Consider the following 13554-nt stretch of genomic DNA (forward strand, 5'->3'; position numbering starts at 1 on the left):
TGAGTTATCCAGGCTGCTGATGGCCATTCTTTCATTCTCAGAGCCCCTAAAGTATGCAGTTCAATAAACAAACCATCAGCCCAAGAACCAGAGTATCAACACCAATGCAATCTGGCTATTAGCTACCTGGCACTAGTCAATGTCCAGAACCCCAAATAATGAGTCATTCTGGAAAATGAGTATTTGCACCAAAGTAAATAATCTATTTTGGATGAGTTTGTTCCTTGGTCTACACTTGGGCTTATCAATGGAAATGAAAACCCAAACAGAAAGCCTGGGAGAGGCCTTGGTTCTGGAATGGCCCCCTCGGCTGCATGAGCTAGTTTGGTTACTTGTACAGTAAATATTTAGTGAGTACCTACTATATATTAGGTCTTGGGGATATTTTGCTGACCTAAACTCAACGCAGATATAGACTCAATTCTTAAGAACCTTGCCATTTTGTGGGGAAGAGAGACACTGAATCAATGATTGCAGATATGATGAGAATTATAAAGGAAGAAACAGGATCCTAAGCTAATCTTGGAGTTTAAGGAAGGTTTCAAGGAAGTGGTGCTTTGAACGAGTGATGAAGAATTACAAAAGTCGTAAATGGGGAGAGGATACAGGGGAGGGAAACTTTGAATGTTATTATTATCTCATAAAATAACTCTGCCAGGTAGGTTCCAGGGAAAACACGTGCAAAGGCCCTGAGGCAAAGTCTTATGAATATTGCCACTTGGGGCTACAGGGAACTACAGAGTCAAAGTCAGTGTGACTAGAGTGTAGAGATCTACAAGAGAGTGGGGGATACAGTAGGACTTGGCAAGGTATCAGGGCCTGGTAAGCCACTGGAAGGATCTCGTCCTCAAAGCAATGGAGGTCATATAGGGGCACTAAACGAAAGCAGGACTTAATTAGATGTGCATTTTAGAAAGGCCACTCTGCCTGGGGAATAGACAGGAATGGGTGTGGTAGGACTGGCTAAGAGACATGGCAGTGACTGGGCAAAGATCGTGGGTTGAACCAGGGAGGGGTCAATGAGAAGCCATGTATGGGTGGATAGAAATGATCAAACTCAACAGAGGTGAAGGAGGTTGAGTTCTCAGGCTCAGGGAGTGACCAGACACGAGGGGAGAGGATGAAGCAGGTTATTCAGGAGGCCTCTTTTTTATCTATAGTGATTAAGCCATGATATTAATAATAGTTATTCCTTGCTTAGTGTCTACTATGGCTATTTTACAGAAGAGAAACCAGACTGAGAGTAGGGAAGCACCTACCAATAAATGACTGAACTGAGATTCAAACCCAAGTCTGACTCAAGACAGTGTTCTGTCTACTTTAATGTTATAAATTTAATGTTTTGTTCAATTAGATTTTTTTCTCATTTGGTCACCTGAAACCTTGGCTTTCTTCCCTCCATTTAACTAAGCTATTTGTGGAACTCCCGAGTTCTCATAATTATCTTGCCTTTGATCATCAATTATTAGTGCTCTTCCCACATTCATGCCATGCCGTATTTACCTTAGGTCACTTTCAAGTGTAGCAGAGGCCAAAGAAGCCAGTTCTGTGGAATCAGGCTTGTCTGGCAGCATTAACTGTCGCTCCTCTAATGAAAATGGAGCTTTTTGTTTGTTTTAATGAGCACAGGGGGCCTTTATATCCAATCTCCTCCTAGAGGAAATAATTGCATATGAGTGACCTTTGAAGGAAATCACATCAGGGAGTTATTTGAAAGGCTGTGAAGTGAGTCAGGGTGTAACATCACCATTGTACCAGCATTTCAGAGAAGAAATGGGCTCTAGAAACAGCGTTGTCTCGCTGACAGCTCATCCACACCCCTTCTGGACAGAGAAAAATCTACTGCTTCCTGAAAAAGTAAGGTAGTGATGTATTAGGAGATTTCTTTATCTCTTGAGCACCTGTTGTATGCCATGCATACATCATGATCTCTGCCCGCATGGCACTGATGTTTTAGTGGTGGGGACAGACAATAAAGAAATTAAAAATGTAAATCATTAGAGATTGTGGAAAGTGCCATGAAGGAAATAAACAGGATCATGATAGGTGACTAATTTGTGTAACTTCCTCATCTGATAAAATTACAATGGTAGAACGTGCCTCTCAAGGCTGTTTCAGGATTAAGTTGGATGATGCATGTACTGAGCTTAGAACAGTGCCTTACACGAGCTGAACATTTTGTCAGTGTTATTAGTGGTTAATATCTTTGTTATGTAATAAGTGAGGGAGGCCACCTCCAATTAGAGCAGTCAGGGAGGGCTTCCTGGAGGAGATGGCTTTTAATCTGACATGTGAGAGATGAGAAGGGGTCAGGCATGTAAATAACAGGGGAAGCAAAGGCCAGAGACAAAAGAAGGACTGTCTTATCTCTCCCAGAAGCAGAAAGGAGCTCGGCGGTCAGTGGGGCTGGAGAATGAGGCAACAAGTTGAGGTCCATGAGGTAGGCAAGACTCCAGCCAAGTAAAGAATTTGGATTTTATTTTTCTAAAAAGGTGGGAGTAGGTGCTTTATGCTTTAAAATCTCCCTCTGGCAGCTGTGCAGAGAGGGAATTATAAGGGTGAAAGCTGCAGGACAGAGCCTTGCTGGCTGGAGCACTGGCAGGAGGCTGGAAGGCAGAGAGCAAAGAACTTGTTGGGGGCAGTGTATTGGTTTCCTAGAGCTGCCAAAACAAATTCCCACAAACTGGGTGTCTTAAAACAACAGAAATTTATTCTCTCACGGTTCTGGAGCCCAGAAGTCTGAAATCAAGGTTTTGGCAGGGTCGCACTGCCTCTCAAAGCTCTAAGAATCCTTCCTCGCATCTTCCAGCTTCTGGTGCTTGGGGGCAATCCTCAGAGTTCTTGGCCAGTAGATGAATCACTGCAGTCTCTGCCTGGTCACCACATAGTATTCTGCCTGTGTGTCTCTGTGTGTCTCAGATCTCTTCTTATAAGGACACCAGTGATTGGACCCACCCTAATCCAGTATGACCTCATCTTGATTTGCATCTTAAGTACATTCGCAAAAACCCTTTTTTCCAAATAAGGTCACCTTCACAGGTATTGGGGTTTAAAACTTCAACATATGTTTTCCAGGGGGACACAATTCAGCCCACAACAGACAGGAGGGTCCTGACTGGCCACGCCTCTGAGAGGCTGTGCTGGAGAGAAGCCCCAGTGGCCCAACTTCTGTGGCAAGAGCAGTCCCCAGACGTACACAAGCATCAGCATCTTCCCTGTAGTAGAGGGTTTGGATGCTCTCTAGCTATTCCTGGTTCTTCCTTCCAAATAAGCAGGCAGGTGGTGCAAAGGCAGGCAGCCCTGCTGAGGGCAGCATATCACATAAGGGATGTTCCTTCTTATTCAACTGTCTCCACCATATCACTTCCATTTGTAGGTTCCATCTTAAGTAAACTATTAATTCATGACTCCTTTTCAGTGAGTTCCCAGTGATTTTGAACAATCTACGGACACAGGTGAATTTTCTTAGATTTGTGGAGTGAGGAGACCTGGGGTTTTATCCCAGGTGCTGCCCTTAGTGTGTGATCTTGAGCAAATCACATAACCTCATGAGTTCCAGCTTCTTCCTTGATAAAATGAAGGTACTGTCCTGGTCCAGGGGTTCTTAACCTTGAGGATGCATCTGTGTTGCTAAAGCACAGATTGCGGGGCCTCACCTCAGAGCATCTGATTCAGAAGTTCTAGGGTGGGGCCTGAGAATTTGCATTTCTAGAAAGTTTCTAGACTTTGTTGTTGCTGCTGGTTGAGGAACCTTGCTCAGAGAACTACTGGGCCACTTAATCTCTGAGATTTCTGCCACTCGTTCTATTCTGTAATTCTAGAAAACTCATTTCAATATAATATGATTAGGTAAATTTTCTAACTTTAATTATCAAAATCTGGCTTTCTTTTCTTTCCCAGCTTTATTGAGGTATAATGGACAAATAATATTGTATATACTTAAAGTATATAATGTGATGATTTGATATACATATACGTTGTGATGTGGTTACCACATCAAATTAATTAACATGTCTATCACCTCACATTACCTTTTGTGTGTGGGGGGGGGGTGTGTATGTGGTGAGAACACTTAAGATTTACTCTCTTAGCAAATTTCAAGTATACAATACTGTATTATTAACTACAGTCACTATGCTGTATATTAGATCCCCAGAACTTATTCATCTTATAAATAAAATTTTGTACCCTTTGACCAACATCTGCCCATTTACCCTACCTCCCAGCCCCTGGCAACTGCCATTATACTCTTTCTTTCTATGGGTTCAACTTTTTTTCCAGATTCCAAATATAAGTGAGATCATCTAGTATTCTGTCTGGCTTAATTTACTTAGCATAATGTCCCTTAGGTTCATCCATGTTGTTGTAAATGGAAGAATTTCCTTCTTTTCATAGCTGAATACTACTCCATTGTGTGGAATAGTATTCTTTATTTGTCATTTTTCTTTATCCATTCATCCGTCAATGGACACTTATAGAGTTTCCATATCTTGGCTACTGTGAACAATGTGGCAGTGAACATTAAATTGTAGATATCTCTCCAAAAGACTGATTTTGTCTCCTTCATATGTATATTCAGAAGTGGGATTGCTGGATCAAATGGTAGTTCTATTTTTACAAAATCTGCTTTAAATATAAACATATGTCCCAGACAATGCTCACCTGATTCTCCACTTTGGATTTACCTCTCCTGACTTAAAGGTGTTGATTAAAAAGCCCCTCCTTCTCTCTATTTTCCATGTACACAGACTCTGCACCCTCCTCTGGCTTGTAGGTCCTGCACATACAAGACTCCTGCAGAAGTCAACAGAATGTTGACTTAGAGTTCAATAGAATCACCTACCCATGGTGGAACTTATTTGGGGTAGAGATAGGGTGCAATAGATGGAATTAGAAACCTGAAAAGTAATGGCATAAATAAGACCATGAAAAGATGTTCAACATCATTAGTCATTAGGAAAATGCAAATCAAGAACACAATGAAAATTCCAATGGCATTTTACACAGAAATAAAGAGAACAATTCTAAGATTTGTATGGATCCACAAAAAACTTCAAATAACCAAAGCAATCTTGAGAAAGAAGAACAAAGTGAAGACATCACACTCCTTGATTTCAAACTATATTACAAAGCTATAGTGATCAAATAGTATGGTACTAGCTTTAAAAGAGACACACAGATCAATGAAACAGACTAGAGAGCCCAGAAATAAACCCATGCATTTATGGTCAATTAATTTACAGCAAAGGAGCTAAGAATATACAAAGAGGAAAGGACAGCCTCCTCAATAAATGGTATTGGGAAAACTTGACAGCCACATGCAAGAGAAAGAAACTGGACAGCCCTCTTCACCATACACAAAAATTAACTCAAAATGGATTAAAAATTTGAACATAAAACCTGAAACCATAAAACTCCTAGAAGAAAACATAGGTGGTTAGCTACTTGTCATAGGTCTTGGTGATGATGTTTTTTGAATCTGACACCAAAAGCAAAAGCAACAAAGCAAAAATAAACAAGTGGGAATCCATCAAACTAAAAAGCTTCTGCATAGCAAAAGAAACCGTGAACAAGATGAAAAGGCAACCTACTGAATGGGAGATAATATTGCAAATCATATATCTGACAAGGGGTTAATATCCAGAGTATATAAAGAACTCATACAACTCAATAGCAAAAAACAGACAAACAAACAATCCAGTTTAAAAATGGGCAGAGGTCATTATGCTGTACACCTTAAATTTACACAGTGCTATATGTCAATTATATCTCAATAAAACTGGAAGAAAAAATGGGCAGAGGATCTGAATAGACATTTCTCTAGAGAAGACATACAGATGGCCAACAGGTACATGAAAAGGTGCTCAACATCACTGATCATCAGGGAAATGCAAAACTAAACCACAGTGAGATAACACCTCATATCTGTAGGAATGGTTGTTATCAATAAGACGAAAAATAACAAGTGTTGGTAAGGATGTGCATCTTTTCAGGATGACAGGAATGTCCTTAAATTAGATCATGGTGATGGTCACACAACTCTGTAAATATTCTAAAAATCATTGAATTTACATTTAAAATGAGTGAATTTTATGGTATGTAAATTATATATCAATAAAGTTGTCAAAAGACATTAAAAATATATAATACATGTAAAAAAAAATAGAATGCAATTCCATTAAAAATTTTAAAAAACGAATGGGATTTCCTGGACTTCTCTTTGAAGGTCACCTAGTGCTGAAGGTGGTTATGACATATGCAGGAGAATTCAAATACTGTGCTTGAGAATATATCAACCTACTCACCCAGACAAAAAAAAAATATCAGGGACTGGTTACTAGTAGAATGGTGACACAAATACAGTAAGCACATTTCTTTCATACTGTTGATGTGCCGGGCACTGTGGTAGGTGCTACATGGTTTATCCTTCAGTCATTCATTCAAAAATATTTGTTGAACTTTTTCTTTATTCTCGGTACTCTTCTTGAGGCTGAAGACAAAGTGTGAACAAGACAAAGCTTCACCTTTCCTGGAGCTCACATTCTAGTAAGGGAGAAAGGCATAAACATGTAAACACACAAGCCATAATTAAGATTATTTTAGGTAGTGATGCTTGAGTTTAAAAATAAGCCTGGATAAGGAATTCCTTGACAGTCCAGTGGTTAAGACTTGGCACTTTCACTGTAGGGGCCCGTGTTCAATCCCTGGCCAGGGAGCTAAGATCCCGCATGCTGCATGGTGCAACCAAAAAAAAAAAAAAAGGTTAAAAAAAAGAAGCCTGGATAATGGAGACAGTGACAGAAGATGGCGAAGGAGGGCAGTGGAAATATTAAGGGGCCAGGGAAGGTCTCTCTGGGGAGGTGGTTTGAGGTAACACCTGAAGAAGGTGAAGGTGTCATCATGCAAAGACCAGGAGAAGAGCGTCCTGGGTGTGGAAATAATATAAATTATTATATTATATAATATAAATCATGTCAGACAACAGGAAATGGAGATATGGCAGTGTAATTAACAGAAAGAAGAAAAAAGTAGAGGCATCACACTCCCTGGTTTTAAACTATATTACAAAGCTATAGTAATCAAACAGTATGGTATTGGCATCATCTTGTACAGAACTCTCTGGTAATTACATATTAAAGGTCACCCCAGGAGCTTTGTGGAGACAGGAATATAGAGGAGGGATGGAATGAGGGAAGTAAAGAGTTACAAGTGTGCAGCAGGAACTAAAGAGAGATGATGGTGGCTTTGATGAAGGGGGTGGCAGCAGGGATGGTGAGAAGAGCTAGGATTTGGGACATCTATAGGAGGAGAGATCCAATAGGACTAGATGTGTTGTAGGGGGCAGAGAAAGAGGTGTCAAGAACAATCCTTGAATTTTGTCTTGGGCAGCTGGGTGGAAGGCACACCATTAATTGAAAAAGCAAACCTTTTCTTTGAGACTGCCTTTACTATATCCAGATCACAGATGAAGAAACTGGAGCTCAGAGAATCTAAGCCAATTTGCCCCAAATTATCCACCTAAGGAGTGGAAGAAGCAAGTTCGAAGCCAATGACTCCAAAGGCCATATTTTAAACACTGCTCAGTACTTCCTCCTACCCAAGGAGTTCCTTCATCCTTAGCCAGCCAGTGGATGGAAATCATGGAAAGTGGCTCTGGTGGAGGGAGGAGGACTTCTTGCTGATGGGAGGGCTTTCATTGAACAAGAGGGAGAGGAGCAACTTGGAAGAGTAACACTTTTTCCAGTGAATCGTATTAAATAACCAGAGCGGCTTATACCCAGTGTCAGGGTAAACGGAGGTTGACAGGTAATAAAAGCCCAGTAATTACTGGAAAATATCGGATTGGAAAGTGCAGAGATTCTTGAAACCTGCGAAACCATTTAATATATCTTATGTTTGCTCCAGACCAACAATCAGCTCCCAGAGCAAGACTGGTCTCATTACCGAACTAATGGACATTATGTTCTGAGGTGGCTTTCTCTCTGCCCAATAAATCAGAATTTTTTAAAGTGAAGCCTGAGATTGCCGTGCTGCAAATGTTTGCAAGGACGTCACTGAGTGTTTCAGGTGTCAAGTTCAATTGGACTTAGCCTGTTCTGTTCTTTTAAGAAAGGCTCAGGAGGCATCAACTGGATCGCAGGGAGAATGCCTTCTGCTCTTGCTCTTCGGGCTGTGACAGAAATCAGACCTGGAGTCCCTGAGTGTGCTTTCTCAAGCAGGAATTGCTTCTGTCGCCGCGGCCCAAAGGAGCAAGTTGTGATGAAAGTTGTCATTCTCCCCGTCCCCTGATTGTGGGGTTTTTTTCCCAGGAGTCGGGGGTGGAAAGAGAAGTTTATTCACACCTTCTAAAATATTCTAAATATCCCCAATATTCTAAGACATTCATAAGCCCTCAATGAGTTGCAGCCACTGTCCTAGGAACTGGGATGATGCATTGCGTGTGCCCGTGTGTGTGTGTGTGTGTGTGTGTGTGTGTGTGTGTGCGCGCGTGCGCGCACTTCCTCTAGAAGCCAACCCACCTGCCCCCATAGGCTCCTGTGCACCGCACTCCTGGGACATGGGCTGCTGCTCTGAGCATCAGTGGTCTGGAGAAGAGGTAACTGCTCCGTGCCTTGTAGATTTTCCTGAGCATTTTTCACTGCACAACAGCCCTAATGACCTTGGCATCAAGCTCTTACTGGGGATTAATAACCAGCCGGGTTTAATGGCCCTAACTGTGTCCTGGGCCATTCTCCCAGTCAGCCATTAATTGCAAGCAGTGCCCTGGGCTCTGGCCATTGTGGTTCCCTGGGCTGAGTGGCCCGGAGGCAAATGGTCCAGCCTCCTTCTCTGCAGACAGAGCTTCCTCTGTGCTCTCCCCTGCTTCTCCCCGTGGTATTAGTGCACAGGGCTGCAGGCGAATTGTTGGTTAGGGCATCACATCATGTCTTCTTTGTATATATGGAGGTTTTCTCAGAGGACTGAGAAGCCTGGAGGTTGGCTTTCATTCACTCACTTATCAACCCATCAATCAATTTAGTATTAATTGAGTGCTTATATAAGTCAGGAAGCCAGAGAGATTACCAAGGTTGGAGTGACCTAACACGGGTGCCCATGTTTCCTACAAAGGGCGGAACCCCTCACCAAATGAGTCTTTAAGGAAAATGTCCCCAAGAATCAGGGAAGCTGAATACTGTGAGAAAGAAGTAGGAGAGAAGGCGTAGGTAGACAGTGAGTCCACCAGGAGCCACCTCCCCTCTCCTGTCCTCGGTGGAGTTTTATCTCCCTGTCCTGCTGGCAGAGCCCCAAGTTCACCTTCCCATGCTCCGTGGAGTGATTCATCAACCCAGCATCTGAGTGTTTAAGGGAAGAACATGTTCAGTACTACATCAGGAATCTTAACTCACCAAGGCATGAGTATTTTCACCCATGTCATTAAGACACTCAGGATGATAATGGTACTTCGATGTGCAGGAACATGGCTGTCTCAGGGGACTGTAACATCCCAAGAACCTGGGTCCCACAGTTTGTATAGTTCTTCTGCCTCCCAAGATATCCTTAGTCCCTCTGAATGCAGGAAAGAGACTTCGTTTCCGCCTTTGGAAGTGATTCAGCCTTTGGTACATGCTCTTCTCAACTGCAGGAAGTGTGACATTGTTTAGAACAGCTATTGTCACTTTGTTGGCACCACTTAAAGAAAGGCGCTTAAGGCATAATTCAGACTTAGATCTTCTTTGCATTGTTTGGTGCATCTGTACAACTCAAAGAGAGGATGCTGCTGCCTGAGGTAATCAATACCTCAGAGCTAAGGCAGGTGGGCAGGACTCATGAGGGAGGGCTTTCTGGGACTGGGTGGACCCCCAGCATGTTCTGGTGGCGCCCGGTAATCACAGAGGGTCCGTATGGTACAGTCAGGAACCTTGGCCTTCCCTGAAAGGGTGCTCATCTGGCCTCACATGGGCATAGTGTGTGTGTGTGGGGAGAGAGAGAGAGAGAGAGAGAGAGAGAGAGAGGCCTTGGAATCTCCAGAGGGGTTACAAGTTTCACCTGTCAAGCAGCCTATGCTCTGAGAATCACAGCAGAATAATTAATTATGGGGAAAGAAATGCTGGGACCTTTCTTTAGAATTTTTTCCCCAGTAAAAATGAGCACAATGTCTTGAAATTATAAATCAAACTGGAAAATTCAGGATAATAGTTCTAGGTGAGTCTGAGGGGAAAAAGCAGGTCCCAATGGCTTTCGGGTCCAGTGGAATGAAATCTTGCAAAGTGACCTTATTAAGCAAACAGACTGAGTTACACGGTACCTCAGGGGTGTGTTAAGTGCTTAATAAGTGTCTGTTAAATGAATGAACGAATGAATATCATCTGGCCACAGGTGTCTAGTTGGCGCTCTCTTTGTTTTACGGGTGAGAAAGTTAAGTACCCAATTTGTGATAAAGTCTGTTTAGACCCTGGGTCTCCTGACCCTTATCATCATTTACTCACATGCTATTTGCAGATGCCCCTGTCATCTTTGTAGGAATGTTTTCACACGAGTAGAGGTTTCCCAGGATACAGGACTTTGGATGCTAAAACCCAAACACCCCCTAACAAACCGGGCTCCTCTTCTACCTCTCAATATTCTCCTTAGTAAAACAGGGGTGATGATGTAATATCTTTCTTATAGGTTTAGTTGAAGAATGAATGCAATTATATAAAAAGCTCAGAACAGTGCCTGGCACAAAGAGAACATCAGAAATATTAACTAAGTTGACCACTCTTTCCTTTGTGCCCCCAGCCCGGCTGTGCTCTAAACAGCCCCCTTTACTAACAGTGCGGCACAGCCCCCCATCGTGTCACGTCATTGCACATCTCTGACCTACTGCCCCCCAGTAAAGTATAAACTTTGAGGGGTTCTGTTTTTCCATTCCATTCACATTCTTGCTGCCCAGTACATTTGTCACCTAAGAGTAACTGGATGTCAAATGAATGATGAGAATTTGCAGTGGTAGAATCGCCATTTCATAAGCCCATGTGTCAATTAGAAACCCAGAGCGATCAGTACACACTGATGTGGTGCGTACCTACCATGCGCTCCACTCTGCCTGAAAAGCCCCAGAGCAGCCTTCACTTAATGAATGACGCCGTGCCACGTCCTATGGTAAGGACTGGGTTCAACCCCATGCAATTGCTACTTTCGCAGGTCACTGTGTACATTTTAATTCTATCAAAGTGGAATGAGTCAATTATCCTCGGCTAAAAATGAGAAAAGTGAGACTTGCAGAGATTAGTGACTTGCCAAGGTCCCATAGCTAACAGGTAGTGTAGACAAGCCTGGACCATCCTATGTGGGTGCCCTTGGCCACTCTGCAGTGAGGGAAGGTGACCGCCCTCGGTGCTCTCTGTCTGGTTCGGAAGACAGAGCTATGGCTTAGGAAACTCCCAGAGTAAATACAAGACTGTCTATACGCAGCACTAAATTGGATCCAGTTTTCTGAGACTGCAGGGAGCCAGTGCGTCCAGTTCAGAGTTAACAGAGAGGAAGGGCAGAGGCTCCGGGGAAAATCTAACAGTGCAACTGTCCTTCAGAACATTCTTGATTATCATTTCTTTGTGCACTTGCTGGCCTGGGCCTCCGGCCCTAATTACATTATCTTCAAACAGCAACTGAGAGATATTTCTCATTAAACATGAACAGGGAAATGTTTAACTTGTAAGAACGTAGGTGTTCAGAAAGTACATCACTGGTTCAGGATGTTGAAATGAGCATTGTCATTGGCGTTGTCCCTGGTGGACACCACAGGGCCAGGGCTTCCACAGGGCGCGAGGACAGTGGATGAGCTTGAGGCTTTCTTTACATTTTTGAAGAAACACTGACTCAATTTCTCTCCCTCTCCCCTTAAAATGGGAGAAACTCTCATCATTGTCATTTCAAAATTAAGGTTTCTAAGGGGTTACAATTTGCATGTCTTTTCTCACATGATTTTTAGACGATGTCTATTTAGGATAAATATATTTGTACAGCATCCAAGAACACTGATACATGCTTAACTTCCAATAAGGTGAGTTAAGAGCATTAAAACTAGTGTCACAGCAAATTGCAGTATAGTCTTTTCTTCAACTTGGGGGTAACTTTGGATTCAGAAAGACCTGGGTTTGAAAGCATGACTTCATTACTTGCTAGTTATGCATCTCTGGGCAAATTTTTCAACGTCTCTGAGCCTAGGGTTATCATTATTTGTAAAATGGCAGTAATAGCAAGCTTGCTGGGTTGATATGACGATTTGATCTATTAATATCAGTAAAGCCCAGAGCCCAATGGTCAACAGGTCACCGCTGGCTCTTTCCCTGTTGTCCAGTACTCCCTGTCACCAGTCTGGAAGAGAATGTAGGGGTGGATGAGGTAATAGCAGAAGGGATGTATTCCGGCACAGGAGGGAGAAAAGCGAAGATGGCAGCCCTCGGAGGCAGGGAAGTGACCTGCTGGTGCCAAGCGAGTGTTGCCGCTGATGGGGTCCTTCTCCCCGTCTTGCAGCCCCTGAAAATGCACTGCAGGGACTGCGCCCTGGTGACGAGCTCGGGGCATCTCTTGCGTAGCCTGCGAGGCCCCCGGATTGACCAGACTGAGTGCGTCATCCGCATGAATGATGCCCCTACGCGCGGCTATGGGCACGACGTGGGCAATCGCACCAGCCTCAGGGTCATCGCGCATTCCAGCCTCCAGCGAATCCTCCGCAACCGCCACGACCTGCTCAACGTCAGCCAGGGCACTGTGTTCATCTTCTGGGGCCCCAGCAGCTACATGCGGCGCGACGGCAAGGGCCAGGTCTACAACAACCTGCAGCTCCTGAGCCAGGTGCTGCCCCGGCTGAAGGCCTTCATGATCACGCGCCACAAGATGCTGCAGTTTGATGAGCTCTTCAAGCGCGAGACCGGCAAAGACAGGTACAGAGGCACGGGCAGGGGGTGCGCGGGGTCTAGGGGAGGGTGAGGAAATGTCCTTGCTGGCTGATTCAACAAAAGCAAAGCTTTTTTTTAAATTATTTTTATTTTTTTTTTATGCTTATGTCAGATAAGCTCATCCCCTTAAGCTTCTTTTTCTTTAATTTTTAACCATTTTTAAAATTGAAGTATAATTAATTTACAGTGTTGTGTTAGTTTCAGGTGTATAGCAAAGTGATTCAGTTATAGAGATATAATTTTTATATATATTATATATACACATACATATATAATATATATATTCTTTTTCAGATTCTTTTCTACTATAGGTTATTACAAGATATTTAATATAGTTCCCTGAGCTCTACACTAGGTCCTTGTTATTTATCTATTTTATATATAGTAGTAGTTAATTCCAAACTCCTAATTTATCTCTTTGCCCTGCTCTCCCCTTTGGTAACCATAAGTTTGTTTTCTAAGTCTGTAAGTCTGTTTCTGTTTTATAAATAAGTTCATTCATATTTTTTTTTAGATTCCACATATACGTGATATCATATGGTATTTGTCTTTCTCTGACTTACTTCACTTGAAGTGATAATCCCTAGTTCCATCCATGTTGCTGCAAATGGCATTCTTTTATTTCTGAAAGCTT

The 13554-nt window shown here is 42.8% G+C and overlaps 1 protein-coding gene across 2 annotated transcripts in view; it reads left to right on the forward strand.

Annotated features, from left to right (window-relative positions):
- Positions 1-13554, forward strand: part of ST6GALNAC5 (ST6 N-acetylgalactosaminide alpha-2,6-sialyltransferase 5) — a 175282-nt gene that overhangs the window by 141899 nt on the left and 19829 nt on the right. The window contains exon 3 of one of the 2 annotated variants that reach the window (XM_060006080.1): positions 12496-12905. The exons of the other annotated variant lie outside the window; for it this stretch is intronic. Coding sequence (XP_059862063.1) covers positions 12496-12905 — 410 coding nt within the window. The remainder of the gene's footprint in view (positions 1-12495; positions 12906-13554) is intronic. 2 annotated transcript variants of the gene reach the window in all.

The sequence above is a fragment of the Delphinus delphis genome, chromosome 1 (assembly GCF_949987515.2).
Source record: "Delphinus delphis chromosome 1, mDelDel1.2, whole genome shotgun sequence".
Classification (NCBI taxonomy): Eukaryota; Metazoa; Chordata; class Mammalia; order Artiodactyla; family Delphinidae; genus Delphinus; species Delphinus delphis.